The sequence below is a fragment of the Carassius auratus genome, unplaced genomic scaffold, assembly GCF_003368295.1.
Source record: "Carassius auratus strain Wakin unplaced genomic scaffold, ASM336829v1 scaf_tig00217334, whole genome shotgun sequence".
NCBI lineage: Eukaryota > Metazoa > Chordata > Actinopteri > Cypriniformes > Cyprinidae > Carassius > Carassius auratus.
In genome coordinates, this window is record NW_020529011.1 from 85,182 (window position 1) to 106,974 (window position 21,793).

The 21,793-nt window shown below is 37.9% G+C and overlaps 1 protein-coding gene across 1 annotated transcript; it reads left to right on the top strand.

Annotated features, from left to right (window-relative positions):
• The first annotated feature begins 1,358 nt into the window (after window positions 1-1,358).
• On the top strand, window positions 1,359-5,308 carry LOC113100686 (CD48 antigen-like). The gene is made up of 3 exons (XM_026265315.1): window positions 1,359-1,707; window positions 4,799-5,104; window positions 5,190-5,308. Exons 1-3 carry the CDS (start codon window positions 1,359-1,361, stop codon window positions 5,306-5,308), a joined length of 774 nt encoding a protein of 257 aa, XP_026121100.1.
• Window positions 5,309-21,793: the final 16,485 nt, after the last annotated feature.

Here is a 21,793-nt window from a genome sequence, read left to right on the forward strand (position 1 = left end):
GTTGCCAAGCAGTTACAATGTGTTTCACAATTGCACTATCCTAAATTGGCTTCAAATTGTTTTATTATGTAATCGTCATGATACAAGTTTACCTGACTAATAATAAATTGTTATATATGATTTATCCTAAACCCTCCTGAAATCATTATGACTATTAGACTGTGAGGATGCTTTTGCTACCGCAGATTTATGGTCAGGATAGTTCAAACTGAAGGCTCATGACTAAAAGGAGCAATAGGCACATCATCAGAGACCTTCTGATTTCTGATAGTTGAAAGTATAGTGAGTCCGGAATATCAAATATCTAAATTGATACATAATCGACCTTTGTGATCAGTTTTTAAAAATAAATATTGTCTAAATTCAGAGATCCCTTAAAACAGGAGTCAGACTGAACATGGAGACTAAAATTTACACTAAACATCAAAATAAGTAAAAGTAAAAGATCAAATACTTATTAAACCTTCGACCAGGCTGCTGGATTTTGCTTTTTGGGCTTTAAAACACTTAGAGTCATATGCAGGAGAATCTGGCCAATAAAATATTAAATTGTACTAAAATAGTGTAACAGACACACATAAACATTTAGTTATATGATCAAATTTTGTGTAAAAAGGTTTGAAAATGTTTCATGATTGATTGTAATGTGAGTGTGAAGCAGGGCGTGTTCATGAGATGTTTTGGAGTCAGATCTTGTGTTATTGAGGTCAGTAGATGCTGTGTTTGAGCTGAATGCATGTGGTTTAATGTACTTGGAGGATCTTCGGCTGATTCACACAATGTTAGATGATGTCTGTTTGTGTTCATGTTCAGGATAGTGTGAAACATACAGTTCTTTCTTAAAACCACAACTGAACCCTCTGAAAACCTGTAAGACTCAGAACTTTTCTGATAAAGAGCAATCCAGAATGATGTTGCAATGGAAAATTGTTTATGTAGTATATTTGAGATTGACAGTTTCTATATTTGGGAGTTTCTAGAACATTGAGATGAAGATAATTGAACTTAGAGCAAACGCTGAACTTGAACAAACACCAGTTCTCTTTATTTAGCTGAACTTGAACAAACACCAGTTCTCTTTATGTAGCTGTCTATGTTTAGCTGCAGTTTTTGTTCAGGAAGTTGCTCTTGTGTGTGTGAAGTGACTCTCGGCTGGACGTTTCTATCACAATGTCCTCTCATCTGTGTGCTCTGACCCTGTTTGTTCTTTGTGGTAAGTAAAATACTTTTATAATATGTTTAATCATTAAATATGGCATTTAAACACAAGTGCATTTCCACGAGATATTAAAAATACATATTTGACCTTTTAGAAGTGCCTGATTAGCGCCAGAAAATTAGATATCTGTCTAATAATAATGTGTTTTATTACTTCTCCAGGTGTGTTTGGTGATACAGATGTAATGAAGTCAGTGTCAGTGATAGAGGGAGATTCTGTCTCTCTAAACACTGATGTTACTAAAGTACAGAGAGACGATCAGATTCTGTGGATGTTTGGACCTCGAGAGATAAGAATAGCTGAAATCTATAAGAACAGCATTGATATGTTTAACAGTAATGTGATATTTGAAGACAGACTGCAGTTGGACTCTTTCTCTGGATCTCTGATCATCAGAAACATCAGAAGAACAGACTCTGGACTGTATAAACTACAGATCATCAGCAACAGAGGAAACTCAGACAAGACATACAGTGTTACTGTCTACGGTAAGACAAATATGACCTCAACTTATTTGTATAAATCGACGTGAAGCTTATTATTGATCTGGTAGTAGTGAATCAGAAATGACAACACTAAAAAATAGGGCTTGTTATAAATAAAATACATTTCTAATATACTTTTATTTTCCACCAGCAAGCTACAATCCAATATCCTTTCTTGAAAAGTGTATTTATCATGTGTATTTCTTACTATTTTAAACATACAATTACTGTAGCAATTCTATTATTGACGGTCCTTTATGTGTAATAAAATATAGGCTGTGTCTGTATGCCTTGCTATTTTAAAGAGCCGAAAATAGACTGCGCCATAGACCAACTCAAACCCGGTCTAAAGTCTGGCGCAATGTTTTTTCTTTGTTATGTAAAGAGCATGTCAGTATAGGCAGGTCTGCAACACGCGTACATGCTGCTATTAAACACAGGGATGCACAGCAGCACACAAACATGCCAAATATTACAAATTAAAGGATTGCAATGCATAATAATTTTTTGTAGGCTTATAATATATATATATATGCCTACATATCATAATGGATAGTCATCGCATGTATCAGAATTAGACTATCTGTTTGCTCGCACACAAACAGCTCCGTTACATCTCAGAGACGCGTTCTGTCTTTGCACTTGCCAAATTCTGCTGTGTAAATAGCAAGTCCGTCATGGCACATCCGCAACTGGCTCTTAAAGGGCATGGAAGATGAGACTCTTGAGATTGGTTTATTGCACGTTACGCACAAAAAACACCCATTACTCATTAAGAGAATAGGGACAACCCGTGTAGACCATGCGCCCGGGCGGGCCAACTGTTTTTCCGTTGTTAAAATAGCAAAAGTGGATTTGGACACACCCTGTGCCGTGCGCTTTACACTTTGCGTATAGATCATTAAAATATGGCCCTTAATGTTTTACCATAAAAAATCTATGATTGAAACACAGCGTTTTGTTTACCTGTCTTCTTGGTTAATTTACCTTCACTGTATCCACCTTATTTTACAATGTGGAAGCATGCTAGTTTCTTTGAATGTGCAAGACTTTCAATAGGCGCTAGGTGAAATTATTTACTACAAACCAGTGTGTTTACATCCTGTCCTTGAAGATCACCAGTGACTTGACTCTGTCCTTGAAGATCACCAGTGATTTGACAATGTCCTTGAAGATCACCAGTGACTTGACTTGACTCTGAAAGGTCAATGGTGACTAGCCTTGACTCTGGAAAGTCCATGGTAACTAGCCCTGACTCTGGAAGGTCAATGGTGACTAGTCCTGACTCTTAAAGGTCAACGGTGACTAGCCCTGACTCTGGAAGGTCAAAAGTGACTAACCCTGACTCTGGAAGGTCAACGGTGACTAACCCTGACTCTGGAAGGTCGACGGTGACTAACCCTGACTCTGGAGGGTCCATGAGCACCTGACTCGACTCTGGAGGGACCACGAGCACCTGACTCGACTCTGCAGGGTTCACGAGCACCTGACTCGACTTTGGAAAATCAACGGGCACCTGACTCGACTCTGGAAGGTCAACAGGAACTAGCCCTGACTCTGGAAGGTCAACTGTGACTAACCCTGACTCTGGAAGGTCGACGGTGACTAACCCTGACTCTGGAGGGTCCATGAGCACCTGACTCGACTCTGGAGGGACCACGAGCACCTGACTCGACTCTGGCAGTCAACCGGAACCTGACTCAACTCTGGAAAGTCAACGGGAACCTGACTCAACTCTGGAGGGTCAACGGGAATATGACTTGACTCTGGAAGGTCAACCGGAACCTGACTCAACTCTGGAGGGTCAACGGGAACCTGACTCAACTCTGGAGGGTCAACAGGAATATGACTCGAGTCTGGAAGGTCAACCGGAACCTGACTCAACTCCGTGCTGGCGGCCGCCTTGTGCAGTGGCGCTGGGTTGGTGGCCATCTTGTACTGTGGTGCTGGCTCAGCAGACGTGACGTGAACAGTCTCTGGATCGACAGACATGACGTGAACACTCCTGGGAATCTCTAGGATCTTTGACAGCATGGAGAAATAATCCAAAAACGTCTCAGCGCCATCTTGGGCGTTGTCGCTGAGTTGGCGGCCATCTTGCACCGTGGCGCTGGACTGGTGACCACTTTGTGCTGTGGCGCTGTGCTGGCGTCCATCTTGCCTCGTGGCGCTGGGTTGAGGGCCATCTTGTGCATTGTCGCTGGACCTGCGGCCATCCTGGGCAGTGGTGCTGGGCCGGCGGCCATCTTGTGCTGTGGCGCTGGGCTGGTGGCCATCTTGGCTCGTGGCGCTGAGCTGGCGGGTACCCTCAAAAACATTCCTCACCCGCTTGGTGACTGGGGAGGAAATATGACTAGACATACCGCTGGATCTCTTTTGGATGGAGTCCTTCTGTGACGATCGTGCACCAGAGAGACACAGGAGAGAGTAGACCAAAACGCAAGTATGTTTAATGGGATAATCCAAATCATTGTTAGACACAAGCCAGGGTCAAAACCAACACAGCAGTCCAAAGCAAACAAACAAATTATAAAACAAAGAAGGGAACAGGAAAGGGAACGGAACTGGAACTCTGAGGACGAGAAGAAAATGAAGGAACTTGGAATACGGGAAAGCTGGTAACATGAAGGGTAAGGACTCAATACAAACAACAGGAAAAGACTGGAATATATAGGGAGACTAATGACTATAGAGTGCCTGCACCTGGTGCAATTAACAGGAGTGCAATTATTGTCAAGACAGGACCAGACTAGAGGAATCCTAGTGCCTACGGTGAAGTGCCTAAGGGGAAGTGAGCCCACTAGTGGACACCCAGGGAAACAGAGACTAGACAGCGTGACATTACCCCCTCCTCCACGGAGTAGCTGCCAGATGCTCCACCCGAACCCAAGGGAAAACCAAAGACACAAAGAGACCAGGAGGGAGGTGGAGCGGCAGCGTGACAAAAATAAAATGATAAAAATACTAGTTTGTGATATCAGCCAAATAATAATTAGCTGCTTTGTATTACTAAAAATAACTGGAAGCCTTAAAACATTCAGGTCACAAATAACCACAAATGAGGTGAATATATTGCTCTTTACATGTTTTCCAGCTCGTCTACCTGTTCCCGTCATCACCAGAAACTCTTCAATCTGTTCATCATCATCATCAGGATCATCGTCAGTGTCTAATTGTTCACTGCTGTGTTCAGCTGTGAATGTGAGTGCTGTGACTCTCTCCTGGTACAAAGGAAACAGTTTATTGTCCAGCATCAGTGTGTCTGATCTCAGCATCAGTCTCTTTCTACTTCTGGAGGTGGAATATCAGGAGAACAACACCTACAGCTGTGTGATCAACAATCCCGTCAGAAGCCAGACCACACATCTGGACATCACTCAACTCTGTCACTCATGTGCAGGTATGGTAATGTTAGTGCTATTTACAGACCTGAAAGGCTTAAAATGCACACTAATGTCTCCGTGTTCTTTTGTTTCTTTCCTCAGACTCTGTTCATTGTTGTGGTTCTACTGAAGCTGTGATTCGATTGGTCGTCTCTGCTCTGGTGGGCGCGGCTGCAGTTGTTGCTGTAGTTTATGACTTCAGATCTGGAAGAGCTCAGTAAAACAGAACATAAAGAGACAGCCGGGGGGTTTCAAATCTAACAATATATGTATTAACCCTTTGAACGGTACGGGATTTAGAATGTTCAAATGCATATGTTTTTTATTCATATCAGATACACATGGTATAAGTAACTATAAAGTTCACTCTATTCTTCACCCAGTTCACTCGTCACTTATTACTTTTACACATTTCTTGAAACTATGCCTCATATTCTCAAAACAGTAAACACAAATCCATAACTTCTCACCCAATTCCCCAAACAACCTATTTTCAGGTCAAAATGAAGCTCTACACTCAAAACCATTCACTCTTGCTTTGGTTACTTTGGTTACTGTTTTTTTTTTTTTTTTGACAAGATTCTCTGGTCTGTTCCAGAACAAAGATGTGATGCTGGGGCAGAATTTTTTGTTGTTGTTGTTGTTTGGTGTATTGCACTGTAAAGGAAAATTAAGACGTGTAAATGTATACACATTTTCATCATATGAAAAGTTCCTTGAGGGGGAGAACCACAAGCAAAACAACTTATTACAGTTTTTACCAACTGCTTACAAAATCTTTTCATGTCACATGATTTTTTAAACCTCTCACTCAAAGTGCAAAACTACATGCCAAATCTTCAAAACCATGAGCTATTTCTCAGCCTTTGACTGTTTGAACACTTTTTTTCAAAACACTACACACAATTCTCTACCTAAAACACAAAGATATATCAGGAAGTGACTTTCTTTCCTTTCAAAACACAACCAATCAAAATGCTACACTTAGCATTTACCAGGTCACACAGACACACTCCTCACATCTGCAAACACTAATTGCTTAACTGATCACTAACCTATCAATGCTTTACTTTAGAGTAGTATAGATAGGCCTAAAAATATGTCAAAGGTCAGATTACCAGTTTTGAACAATGGATGCTAACAATGAACAGAGACCAAGAGGGGTAGAAGGAAGAGGAGGAGGAAGATGAAGAGGAAGGGGAAGGGGAACAGGAACAGGAACAGGAAGAGAAAGAGGAAGAGGAAGAAGAGGATGAGGACAAATAAGAGAAGGAAGGAGAGCCATCTCTGATGAGATTAGGGCAACACTTGTTAATCATATAATCAACCACGGTTTGACCATGAGAGAGGCTGGATTGAGAGTCCAACTTGAGTCGATTTACAGTGGCGTCCATAATTCGAACCTTCAGAAATGAGAACAGGTATGCAACTATCTAATTACTATTTTAGCATTATATAGTGTACTGTAAAATACGTATGACTGCATAGTATTGCATAAACATTTGTAACTCTAAGCCATCCATTTACTGCATTGCATTGAATGAATGAGGTTGGTTATCATGCTGTACTACATTTTTTTGTAAATGGTTTACAGTTCCTATGCTGAACACATACTGTGTTTGAATTCTGTACAGACTGGAAAGGCAAAGACATCATTTAGGACGAGGACGCTTGTTTACAGATGTACAAGAGACTGCAATTATAAATATGGTTTTGGCCAACAATGCAATTAGGATTTGAAAGATAAGAGAGCACATCTTGAATAATGACACCATATTCAACAACATCAACCATACAAACCATCCTTCAATGGCACCAAGTGACAATGAAACTTTACAAGGTGCCATTTGAGAGAAACTCTGACAGAGTCAAGAATCTGCAACATGACTTTGTAGAGGTATGTATGCAACACTACTTCCAGTACTTCAGACATACCATATTTACTCATCTGTACAGTATACTGTATGACAGCTGCTTCCGGCTTTGCTACCGTTTGGACGTTCTAGCTTACTGCTCTGTGCTTTGCTTCTTATTTCTGTACTTTTCTCTGATTTGTCTTCAGCAGATCAGCACAGCTAAAAAAAAAAAAAAAAAAAAAAAAAAACCCTATGGGACGGGAATAAAACTAAAAAAAAGAAAACTTTGCCTCCCACTGCCAGCAGCTTACATTCTGGAGACGGGATAACAACTGCCTACATTCAAACAGAAGAGAGAGAAAATGCCTCCTCTTGGATCTACTTGTTGCATGAACTGCTGCAAACTTCTACAAAGAATTGTGATTCTTGAAACAAAGTTACTTGCTGGATTTCCAAAACAGACGGAACACTTAACAGACCGTCGTCATGGACCCCCTCAGCATACAGCCGGTAAGTCCCATGAATCTTCTGAATCTCAACAGTTTATACCAAGTGTAGAGGAACAAGCAGAAACTGATCGCCACACTAATCAATGGCACAAACAGGGAGCGAGACCCAAAGGAACATGAGACATCAGATTGTCATGAGTTTCTCATATTGCTGCCAAATCTTCCTTATGACAAGGCTTGTAAATACTGGTATTCTACCACCCCCTATACATCTGGAGAACAGATTTGAAGCATTAATGAATGCGGGTGAGGAATCCCTAAATGTGATTAAACATCTATTGGATCACCCAGCAGCTAACATCGCTACTAACAGGCGCTCAAGGACGAGCAGACCGCAGCATTCAGCTCAGAGCACAGCCGAGCCCAGGACTCTGATAGTGGGTGACTCTGTTATCAGAAACATCCATAGCAGGGCTACAGCAACATGCTGCCTTCCTCAAGCAACGGTCTCTGAGGTGAACAAGGAACTTCAGAATATTCTGATGAAGCACAAGACTGTGAATCGAATAATCATCCGTGTGGGAAAGAATGATATTCGGAAAGAGCAGTCAGAACTCCTTAAGAAGGACTTCAGTGAACTCTTTGAAACACTTCGAAGACTCAAAGTTCAGTTGTTCATCAGTGGACCACTCCCAGCAAGAGGAACAAATATGTTTTCACGGTTGCTTGGGCTGAACACATGGTTACAAAGATCTTGTAATATAAAATGAGTGAATTTAATTGACAACTTCAATCTTTTCTGGGGCCATAGACAATTGTTTAAACCGGATGGCCTCCACCCAAAGAAACTTGGTGCTAGAGTGTTTAAGGACAATATCTACTTTTCCCTCCATCATCCTTCAGCAGAGTGTGTCAATCCATTCAGGACACACACACACTGGGTCCGAGTCATCATGTGGTTGACATATCCCACAAGGACACTGATAACTCCATGCAGCCAAAACAAGCACTGCTGATGGACACTATCCCGGCTGTGCCCTGCCCACAGATCTCCTCACAGACAGATTGTCATGTATCAAAACAGCTACAAGAACACCACTCGGTCGACATTCTGGAAAACAGCTAGAGAATCCAAGGCCAACATATCACAGCCACAGCAACATATCACAGCCACAGCCGTAAGGTGACTTGTTCGGTTTACTTAGTTGTGTCGTGGCCACGAAATAATAACTCGTTGGAACGTGATAATATGTCGTGGCCATGAGATATTAATTTTTTGGGAATGTCATATTAACTCGAGGGAACATCATATTATGTCGTGGCCACGAGATCATTTTGTCGAAGTAACCTCTTCTTGGGTTTCCCTGAGTCTCCACTAGTGGTCTCACTTCCCCATAGGCACCTCACCGTAGGCACTTCAATTCCCACAAAGCCTTGTCCCTTCATCACAGTAATTGCACTCCTGTTAATTGCACTCAGGTGTCTTCACTTATTAGTCATTATCCTCCCTATATTAACCAGTCCTTTTCTGTTTGTCTGCATGGAGTCCTTTCTTTCTGTCACCCAGTTTCCTCGCCTTCCGAGTTCCTCGTTTTCCGAGTTCCTGTTCCCGTTCCTTTTCCTATTCATGTTAATTTATATGTTTGTTTGTTTGGATGGATTTTTGGTTTTGACCCCTGCATGTTGGATTCTGAGTTGGATTACCCAAATAAACCCACACTGCGATTGGATCTCCTGCGTTTCACTGGGTCTCTGATCGTCACACATGGCCATGACAAAACTAAGTAAACCGAACAAGTCGCCTTACCGGCACCGTAGAAAGGTGCTCCACACATTCTGTTTATTATTATTTACAGGCCTCCAAAATACTCTCCAGCCTTTGAAGAGGTCACAGAAATGTTATCAATGATTTCCTCAGAATTTGACTGTTTTGCTATTGCAGGGGATTTTAATTTTCACATAGATAATGCAGAAAATAAAACTACAAAAGAAATGATAACGGTTCTAAACACTTTTGACCTGATTCAGCATGTGCATGGACCCAGACACAAAGGTGGACACACTGTAGACTTAATTATCAGTAGGGGTCTAAACATTTCATCCACTTGTTATTAAGGACATAGCACTATCTGATCACTTCTGTTCTTTGGTATTTTGATCTCTGCTTCCACTGAATCTGGATCTGTCTCTGTCAGAAGGAGATGCATTAACGAGAACACTAGTGTGCTGTTTATAGAGGCTATATCTTTAACACCAAGCATTTCTGCAGACTCTGTTGATATTCTCATTGATTCCTTCAACTAAAACGTTAAGATTGTTATTGATGATATTGCTTCTATAATAGTCAATAAGAAAATAAACATACAGAAATCAGTTTGGATAAGATCAACAGAAGTTCAGACTTTGAAAAGACAATGCTGAAAAGCCGAGCGGATGGGGCAGAAAACAAAACTTGAAATTCACTATAGCATCTATAAAGACAGCCTTCATGCTTTTAATGTGAAACTAGCCACAGCTAGACAGAATTTCTTCTCAAACCTTATAAACAGTAACTTAAATAACACTCGTGCTCTTTTTGCCACTGTTGAGAGACTGACAAACCCCCCAAGTCAGATTCCCAGTGATATGCTATCAGACAGCAAATGCAATGAGTTTGCTTCCTTCTTTTCTGAGAAGATCATCAATATCAGCAAGGCGATTAGCACATCCTTAAGTAATGCAGAGGTCAGTCAGATTAGGCCACAATATCAAAAAGATACTATGTCTATTTTTGAAGCAATTGATAGCAAAATTCTGGAAGACATACTGCAGCACCTAAAATCGTCAACCTGCTATCTTGACACACTTTGCACAACTTTTTTCAAAAGTGTGCTTAACTGCTTAGAAGCAGATCTTTTAGAAGTGGTAAATGCCTCACTTCTTTTTAATATATTTTCAAACTGCTTAAAAATGGCAGTTGTTAAGCCCCTCCTGAAAAAGAGCAATCTTGATAACACCATTTTTAGCAATTTTAGACCAATATCAAATCTTCCTTTAATAGGCAAAATTATAGAAAAGGTAGTTTTTAATCAGCTGAACAAATACTTACCTGGACAATTTTCAATCTGGTTTTCGACCACATCACAGCACAGAGACAGCACTCATTAAGATAATAAATGATATTCGCTTAAATTGTGACTCTGGCAAAATATCAGTGCTGTTATTGCTAGATCTCAGTGCTGCGTTTGACACTGTCGATCATAACATACTTTTGCAGATACTGGAAAACTTGTTCATGCCTTTATCACCAGCAGGGTGGACTATTGTAACGGGCTCCTCACCGGCCTTCCCAAAAAGATCATTAGACAGCTGCAGCTCATCCAGAACGCTGCTGCCAGGATTCTGACTAGAACCAGAAAATCTGAGCATATCACACCAGTCCTCAGGTCCTTACAGTGGCTTCCAGTTACATTTAGGATTGATTTTAAAGTACTTTTACTCGAATATAAGTCACTAAATGACCTAGGACCGAAATATGTTGCAGATATGCTCACTGAATATAAGCCTAACAGACCACTCAATTCATTAGGATCGAGTCAGTTAGAAATACCAAGGGTTCACACAAAACAAGGGGAGTCCACCTTTAGTTACTATGCTGCCCACAGTTGGAATCAGCTTCCAGAAGAGATCAGATGTGCTAAAACACTAGTCACATTTAAATCTAGACTTAAAACTCATCTGTTTAGCTGTGCATTTCTTGAATGAGCACTGTGCAATGTCCGAACTGATTGCACTATATTTTCACTGTTTTATTTTATGTAAAATCATTTTCTAACTGTTTTAAATTCATTTTAAATAAGTATTTTTTTTATAATTTTAAAATTAAATTAAAATTAAAAATTTCTTGTTATTATTTTCTTCATTATTATTTTACTTTATTTTATGTAAAGCACTTTGAATTACCATTGTGTACAAAATGTGCTATATAAATAAACTTTCCTTGCCTTGCCTTATATAATTTTGTCTGTTACAGAGAGTATTGGAGATGGATGCCCATGTAATTCGCCACAAAGTTATTTATGTGGATGAGGTTGGCTTCAACCTCACCAAAACCAGGCGCCGTGAACGAAATGTAATAGAACAGAGGCCAATTACCAAAGTCCCTGAACAGCGTGGGGATAATATAACCATGTGTGCTGCCATCACTCAAAACGGGGTCCTCCATCACAATGCCACACTTGGTATATACAACACCAGCCATAAACTCACTTTTCTGGATTCAATTCACACAATGCGACAAGCATTGATCCAGATCAGACGAATGCTAGATTTGTGGTTATATGGGACAATGTTAGCTTTCACCAGGCTGTTGTGGTCCAAAACTGGCACAATTTGTAGTTTTGTACCTAGCCCCATATTCCCCTTTTCTAAATCCCATAGAGGAATTCTTCTCGGCCTGGTGATGGAAAGTCATTCACATGTGATAAATGCAGGGAAATAGTTAGGCTGGCAGAGAAGATTTCAGAATTAGAGACACGCATCCAAAAATATAGAGACACCAGCCACCATAGTCAATGTTTACTGGGAGCTAGAGTGCCTGAAATCTTGGCAAATTTAAAAGTACTGGCTAATGCTAAACGTAAATGCAGTAAGATTGTTATTCATGCCGGCGCTAATGATGTTCAACTTCGCCAGTCTGAGATCACTAAAAATAACATTAAAGAAGTGTGTGAACTTGCAAGCACGATGTCAGATACTGTAATATGCTCTGGACCCCTCCCTGCTTACCATGTTGACGAGATGCATTGCAGACTGTCATCACTCAATGGCTGGATGTCTAAGTGGTGTCCGCAAAATAACATAGGTTTCATAGACAATTGGACGAGCTTTTGGGGCAGACCTGACCTGTTGAAAAGAGATGGTCTTCATCCCTCTTGGGGTGGCTCTGCTCTTCTCTCTAGAAATATGGCACATAACCTTAGAGTTTATACTTGACTAACTGGGGCCCAGGTCAGGAACCCTGCTCTTATCATCTGATCGTGGTTATATCTCTCTATAGCCACTTTCACACTGCACATCAGACCCGGCATATTGCCGGAACATTGCCGGGTCACCTTCGGTGTGAAAGCAACCACGTCCCGGGATTGATTCCTGCATTGAACCCGGGTCGGGGACCTAGTAACATTGCCGGGTTCAACTTGGAACGAGCGCTGTGTGAACAAAAGCCAGATCTAATGCCGTGTCGAAGTGATGACGCGCGTTATTAACCACAACATTCTTTTGCATAGACTATAACACTTTGTTGGCATAAATGGAAGTGCATTAGCATGGATTAAATAGTACTTATATGACCGCCATCAATTCGTAGCAGTGAATGAAGAGGTATCATATCGATCACAAGTGCAGTATGAAGTACCTCAAGGCTCATTACTAGGGCCGCTACTTTTCACAATTTACATGTTACCCTTGGGAGATTTCATCAGGAAACATGGTGTTAGCTTTAACTGTTATGCTGATGATGCTCAACTCTATACTTATTTGCGGCCTGGTGAAACTCACCAATTTAAAAAACTAATGGAATGGATAGTTGATATAAAAAAACTGGATGATTTCTTACTGCTAAATTCTAAAAAAAAAAAAACATAGGTGTTAATTATAGGACCTAAAAATTCTGCATGTAATAACCTAGAACACTGTCTAAGACTTGATGGCTGCTCTGTCAATTCTTCATCATCAGTTAGGAACCTAGGTGTGCTATTTGATAGCAATCTTTCCGTAGAAAGCCACGTTTCTAGCATTTGTAAAACTGCATTTTTCCATCTCAAAAATATATCTAAATTATGGCCTATGCTCTCAATGTCAAATGCAGAAATGTTAATCCATGCATTTTAGATTATTGTAATGCTTTATTGGGTGGTTGTTCTGCAAACTTAGTACACAAACTACAGCTATTACAAAACTAGAACCAGGAAGTATGACCATATTAGCCGGTCCTGTCAACACTGCACTGGCTCCCTATCAAACATCGTATAGATTTTAAAATATTACTCATTACTTATAAAGCCCTGAATGGTTTAGCACCTCAGTATTTGAATGAGCCTTTGTTACATTATAATCCTCCACGTCCACTGCATTCTCAAAACTCAGGCAATTTGATAATACCTAGAATATCAAAATCAACTGCGGGTGGCAGATCCTTTTCCTATTTGGCGCCTAAATTTTGGAATAACCTACCTAACATTGTTCGGGAGGCAGACACACTCTTGCAGTTTAAATTTAGATTAAAGACCCATCTCTTTAACCTGGCTTACCCATAACACACTAATATGCTTCTAATATCCAAATCCGTTAAAGGATTTTTAGGCTGCATTAATTAGGTAAACTGGAACCCGGGAACACTTACCATGACACCTGATGTACTTGCTACATCATTAGAAGAATGGCATCTACGCTAATATTAGTCTGTTTCTCTTTTATTTCGAGCCACCAGATCCAGTCTGTATCCAGATCAGAGGTTCACTGCAGTCACCCGGATCCAGTACGCATCCAGACCAGATGGCGGATCAACACCTAGAAAGGACCGCTACATCCCTGAAAGACAGCGGAGACCAGGACATCTAGAACCCCAGATACAGATCCCCTGTAAAGACCTTGTCTCAGACGACCACCAGGACAAGACCACATGAAACAGATGATTCTCCATTCTGTCACCGATGGAGTTTTGGTTCCTAGCCGCCGTCGCCTCTGGCTTGCTTAGTTGGGGTCACTTCATTTACAGTGATATCGTTGACTTGATTGCAAATGAATGCACAAACACTGTTTAAACTGAACAGAGATGACATCACTGAATTCTGTCATTTTGCATTATTGACACACTGTTTTCCTAATGAATGTTGTTCAGTTGCGTTGATGCAATGTAATTTGTTTAAAGCGCTATATAAATAAGGGCGACTTGACTTGATGTTTGGCAAGTGAAAACGTTTCTTGTGATGTGGATGAAGTATTGTGGCCAGACCCAGCTCGGAGAAGAGATGAAGCTTAGCACTGGGGACTGCACCCTCCACCCCCCTTGCCAATTCCTGGACCGTGACCCCACACACAATTTACATTTGGTTACATGTTTATAACATACTTTTGGTTTAAATGTTTATAGTTTTGTTGTATGCTAATGTATACAACAGTAATGTTTGGCCTAATAAATATTTTCTGTTTCTAGGTTGCATTGGCATTTCCGGTGTACTTGTTACCCCTCTCAGCAAATTACTTTCACTGTAGAGCATTGTATTGAAATGTAGATATAAGCCTATGAAAGACCAAAGAGCTTTAAATTTAGAACAGCAGTGTTTACATGGTATATCCAAAAATATTATTATTATCATATTATTATGAAATAAGTTTTTGCCATTTTTTGCAAATGCTTCATTCTGACATGTGTTTATGGCAATTTGAATGCAGTGTTGCATTTTGAAGGAGATGTGAGGCAGTTTGTGTGTAGTAGTTTTGAGAATTGTGTGTAAAGTTTTGAAAAAAAGGAGACTTAGTTTTAAAAACGTATGTAAGCAATTGGTAAAAACTGTAATGGTTTTTGGTTTTGGTTTTTGTAGTATTGTTTTGAATTTATCTCACCAATGTGTTAGACTATGTTGTAGTGTGTGTGTTTTTGAGGGCTTGTGTGTGATGTCTGAGGGCAAAGTTTGGATTTTCAGCAAAAGTGAATGGTTTTGAGTGTAGATCTTGATTTCAACAGGATGTTTGGGGAAGACCTTATAGATTTGTGTTTTCTGCTTTGAGGATATGAGGCATAGTTTCAAGAAATGTGTTTAGGCAATCAAGAAAAAAAATAAAAAATCATTAAACTAATTGAAAATGAGTCTACATTATAAAACTGACAGGAGATCAGTTGCTTTATGGATGACCAAAACACATCCATCTAAAAGCAAACATTTTGAAATGTTTCGTAAGCAGCTGATCTGTTATTCACCAAACTATGTTTGTTAATAGTGTGCTGCTTTATCTCCAAATGATTTATAAAAGTTGTTGAATTCACATTGTCATGTATTTGTGATCATTGTTGGGGAAATGTACTTTTAAAGTAATTGCATTATTTTTTGTCACCTTGGCTGGGCTTGCTTATTTTATTTTTTTTATAACAAAAAAAGCAGAAGTTATATTTTTTGCACTTGTAAGAACCCCTTCTGAAGGAAGTGTCCCTGCTCCTCACTCTCAATGTCTCTCAACACAAAGACAGGACAGCTGTCAGTGAATAAAGGACAAAACTGAGTAACTTGCATTACTTGCATTACTAATCTTTTCTGATTACTTCGTTACTTAACTCAGATTAACACAGAAAAACTCAGATACCAATTTACAAGAACTCATGTAGAAAGGTTTGATTTCCTGGAGAGCTTTGTATTAAGGTACACTAAACTTTCAATTAATTATTGTGTCAAAACATGTGAAAGAGATTTGTGATTGCACACGTTCATGAGATGTTTTGGAGTCAGATCTTGTGTCATTAAGGTCAGTAAATCTGTGTCTGAGCTGAATGTGAATGCACTCGATGTTAGAGGATGAGTGTTTGTGTTCATGTTCCTGAGCAGGTGTGTTAGAAGTACAATTTATGATGTTCTGATGGAAAATACTGTCATTTAAGAAGAAAATAAAGAATGCATAAAATATTGACATTAAACTTTGACATTGCATTAAACTGTGAACTTGCACAAGTCAGATCTTGTGTTATTGAGGTCAGTAAATGTGTGTCTGAGCTGTGAGAATGTGGTTTAAAGTGATACAATGATCTTCAGCTGAAGCACACAGTGTTAGATGATGTTTCTGTGTGAAAGTGTAAGATCTTCTGCAGTTTTTTTAAAAGTAAATCACAATTAAATTAAATCTAGTTAGTTTTGTTGTCTAATAATTACAGTATATGGCATATATATTATTTTCAGGAGTGTTTGGTGATACAGATGAAGTGAAGTCAGTATCAGTGACTGAGGGAGATTCTGTCTCTAAAAACTGATGTTACTGTACTACAGAGAGACAATCAGATTCTGTGGATGTTTGGACCTAAAGAGACGAGAATAGCTGAAATCCACAGACAGAACCTTTATTTGGATGCCACTAATACAATATTTGAGAAAAGATGGACAATCAAACTGGATCTCTGATCATCAGAAACATCAGAAATGAACACTCTGGACTTTATAAACTACTGATCATCAACAACAGAGGAAACTCAAACAAGAGATTAAATGTTTCTGTCTATGTTATATGTTACAAAATATGCATAAAAAGTTGTGTTCTTTTTTATTATAAGTATGCTTATATGTATATTTAGTATGCTGAATATTTTCTTTATATTATTTTACATTATTAATACCATGTTTGTTTGATTATTGCATTATTTTTCTACTTTAGATGGATGTGTAATCCATATCAGATGTTTATCTCCCTAAGTTTAATTATTTTCTTGTTTTGTGCAAATGAAAAAAATAATTTTACACATGCATATTTCTAAAGAACTGAAACCGGACAAAGAGCTTCATGTTAACCACATTGATTAAAAAAAAAAAAAAATCTTCACACTTGACCTCCCAATCGAGGCTCATATCTGCCTTTAACTTGTTTCTGTTCTGTTTTGAAGTGAAATGTATTTTGTATACAGATGCATTTATGTACTAATCATAGCTTGTGATACATGTTATACTTCAAATGCTGTTAAACTTACTTCACTCCTCTCCTGACTCTCTAATGTATGAGATCTCATCTGTTTTCTCTTTCTAATCGCTTCAACAATTAATATTTCAGTGAACACAGAAGAGGATATTCTGAATAATGTTGATAAGCATAGCATCACTGACTTATACAGTATGGAAAATAAAATACATTGAAAGTCAATAAGAACCAGCAACTGTTTGGTTACCAACATTATTCAGAATATCTTCTTTGTGTTCAACAGAAGAAAGAAACTCATACTGGTTTGAAACAACTAGAAAGTGATGACAGTATTTTCATTTTTGGGTGAAGTATCCCTTGAAGGGAATTACAGCTTTTGTGCTTTCGTATATGTATAATATTATTTTCAATATTAACTAAGATTTTCACATTTAATGCTTAATAAAATATAGTTGTTGTAGTAGAATAAGGTCATGCGGAATAAACAACCAATATCTACAAAGAATATTAAAAGTTTATTGTTCTAAAATGATATTTGTTTCCCTCATGTTCTCCAGCTCTTCTGTCTCTTCCTGTCATCACCAGAGACTGTTTTCATTGTTCATCATCAGAAACATCATCAAACAAGAATTGTTCACTGTTGTGTTCAGTTGTGAATGTGAGTGCTGTGACTCTCTCCTGGTACAAAGGAAACAGTTTATTGTCCAGCATCAGTGTGTCTGATCTCAGCATCAGTCTCTCTCTTCCTCTGGAGCTTGAGTGTCTGGATGATTCCTACAGATGTGTTGTTGCTTATTCATTCACTAACAGGACTAAACATCTCAACAACACTGATCTTTGTCAGACATGTTCAGGTGAGAAGCAACATTTTCAACATATTTTCTTTCTAAATGTGCAGTTCGTAGCATTTGGATGAATGTGCAGGTATATATAAGCAGTAAATGCAATTTACAGGCCTGAAAGAGTTAAAGTGCACTAATGTCTCCTTGTTCTTCTGTTTCAGACTATGTTCAGTTTTGTGGTTCTACTGAAGCTGTGATCCGATTGGTCATCTCTGCTGTGGTGGGCGTGGCTACTGTTGCAGTAGTCGTTTATGACATCACATCTAGAAGAGCTCAGTAAGACAAGACTTTAAGGGACACCAGGGGGCGATGTTTTCTATTCTAACCCCATGTGCATTACATCTGCCAGTCTGAATTCAGTTTAGAAAACTATGAACAAATTAAACTTATGTTCTCTGATCAATTTCAGATGGCTAGAGGCTTTTGCATCTGAACTCTTCATATTTTAATTCATTTGTTTTAGGGTCTTCAGGGTAAGCATTGGTGCAAAGTCTAGCAAATGCGAAAAAAAAAAAAAAAAAAAAAAAACCTGTTTAAAACCTAACAATGCAAAACATTTTGGAAGGTCAAAGTTCAGTGGAGGCGGTCCAAACATGTCCATTGTGATTTTCCCACCACATTGAAAACATCATTAAATTTATCTTTAAATGTATAGATTTTAAAATTGGTTCCTGTGTCATTAAATCATTAAAAATAATAGTTTCAATTGTTTTGCAAAAAAAAAAAAAAAAAATGGTGTAATTTGATTTATATAGGTGATTTAGTGCTTTCTGACAATGCCCCAATGTGTGATGGGATTATGGTTTCTCTGTTTTTCTTGGTTGTTCTTGACAAGTTTCAGAGGATGTGGTTTGTAAGTGAGAGATGAAGGAAATGTGAAGTCACACAACACAGAAACCAAGTGTCCATTCTCTTAAAGGGATAGTTCACACAAAAATGGCCATACTGTTATCATTTCCTATCATGCTCTAATAAAACCTGTATGATCTTCTTTCCCCTGTGAAGATATTTTCATAAATGTCTTTATCCATACAGTGAAAGTCTAGTGGATCACTATTATTTTGAACACAAATTACTTTTTCTGTATATAGACAAAAACTGAATATAATATCACAAATGTAATTGCGAACAAAAATGTTGATGTAAATACAAACCACTGTTAAATGAATTTCCTTTAAAATTAATTATCCAAGTGATTGTGCATTTTGCATGGCACATATTTAATGTATATTTGTTTGTTTGTTCGCAGAAAGCAGAATAAACACTAGGTTGTTTGTGCTCTGTGGCACACTTTCCAGCTCAGTACTGAATCTAAGTGAGATGTTCTGTGCTCATTGCCTAGGCTCTTGGCCTAAAGCTAGGATACACAGAAATAATTTAAAGGTACATATTGGTAGCTAAGTGTACATACATTGATAGTACATATTTGTACATTTTGTAAAGCCTTTTTTTCAATAATGTATGGGTGGCTTACGTGAATTGAGTGTGTGGGTGGATGGTTTGGTGTGTTTAGCAGAAGGCCAGCTTGTGCCATCAGTGTAAACAATCTTAATGAATAATTAAGTTTGTATAAAATACCTTTAAAAACTTTATTGCAGTTCAGGATCTCCAGCCTTCATCTGCAATTTACTAAAATATCTTTATTTGTTTAAAGCAAAGCAAATATCTGCTCGAATTAACCTGAAGTAAAGAGATAACCTCAAAGAGTAAGAGATGCAGTCAAGCCACAGGAAACAGTGGTTTACTTTAAACTCTTTTGCAAAAGTAAAAATGTACTTGTGTTTGCAAAACTAAAGGCAGTTTTAAAAACCAGTGCTTGTTCCTCTCTAGCACATCACAGTTTCTAAAGACAAAATAAACACAGACATGATTCCTGTCTTCATCTGAGCCAGTTTACAACTATTTGTTCAATTCTCAGCCAGTTTCCACATTTATTAATGAGTTTTATTGTTTAATGCCCAATCCTGATTTATACTGTTTCTACTTCTTTGAATACTGTACAATGTAAATTATTGTTGTTGTTTTCACAGTAATATTTCTGTATTTTCAACCCGTTAGTATAATGTTGTTTGTGTCTAGTTCTTAATGAGGGATCTGTGGAGAAATCGATGTTTTTATAGTGAAAGAATTTATTTAAAAAGTTTTTTTTTCTTTTTTTTTTTTTTATTAAAAAGATAAAATTATACTCTTGGGGTAAGATGGCCCACCCAGAACTGGCACAGACTGACCCACATGGCATTTTATCATAATGTTCTTATTTTTAAATGTAATACATATTACTTATAATGTAAGGGTTGCTATTTAATATTTCCATGAATGAGAAACACTTTCATTAAAACCAAATGTTAACTGATTGAAATAATTACATTTCGGTTCAAAATGTTGTTGTTATGATATATCTTTAATTAAAAGATGGGTAATTAATTATTTAAATATTCATGTGCTTAAATTATGGAATTAATAATTTTATTTTTCGTATTAATCTCTTTTACTGTGTTTCTGCTTCTAAATATGATTATATTATATTATATTATATTATATTATATTGCCCATAATTTCATTGAAGATATGTCATCATAATAGCAACACTTTAAACTGATATGTAATGATTTCACTTATTTATTTATTTAACTTTCTATTCGGTTGATGAAAAGATGAGATAAATGATCAGCGGAAGTCAACTGCAAGTCTGGAAACGTTAGAGGGTGTGTAAGTTTTTTTGTTTTTTTTTGAAGTAGCACCTGGACGCAGTCCCTCACATGTGCATTTTATGTTTTGAGCTGTTAAGGAATATGTTTTACGCGTTTTTCTGTTTTTGCTTATTACTTTTAGACGGTAAGTTATGCATTTGTTTTTTATGGCTTCAGTTCATGTAGTCGTGCATGCTCTTCTCATAAATGGGCACACCAAGTTTAATCAGTAATTTTTCTACATCAGTCTTTCTACTGTGTAGCTACATGCTTTAGGCTATTTATGTGCAAAATGCTTATTGTGACAATGGTAACTTTAATGAAAGAAACAAATATAATGAAAGTCGCTTTGGAAAAAAATCGTCTGCCAGATGCTTACATGTTCAAACATACATGCCAAGTTCAGATAAAAGTAAGGAAAACCAAAACCACTTTTAATAATGGAGAACGTTATGCTTATCAGGTTTAACTCGTTTTGCACAATGTTTTGCTGATTTCAAGTCTCCCAGAATCAGAACTCAAGCTCATCGAGAATATATAGTAAATGTGTGAAATAATCATCTGTGAAATTTAAATTAACTGCTCGACATGTCATGAAAGTTTATCATATCCATGTTTTGCCGATTTAAAACTGTTTAGGCGTAGACGCGGTACTCACGCGCTGTTATATATATATATATATATATATATATATATATATATATATATATATATATGATCCTTATTACAAGTGTTAATCAGTCAGGCTTTGGCTGTGAGTGCACAGAAAACAGCGCGCGAATATATATATATATATACACACACATACATACATATGTGTGTGTATATATATATAAACCTCTGTTTAGGCTATTTAATTTGCATCTTTGATCTGTTGTAATTATTTGTTCTTGTAAGTAAAAATCTGAACCATCAGAAAGACTGGGAGAAACACGTTTACTTTTATACACATTTTCTTATATAGCCTCCAAATCGAGATCATTCACACATTTTTCTACAAAACTATTGGATTAATATGAACATAATAAATGAGGATGCTCAATACATTTGATGTATTTTATTGATTGACGTATTTTAATCTACAAAAAATTTGGGAGCACTTGTGTGTAAAACAGTAATAACTGGGTAATAATTTTGTGCTAACCCTGAACATCTCTAAATGTTAATCTTAGTTACCTTAAACTACTCAGTACGTTTTTGAAAAAGTACACTGTA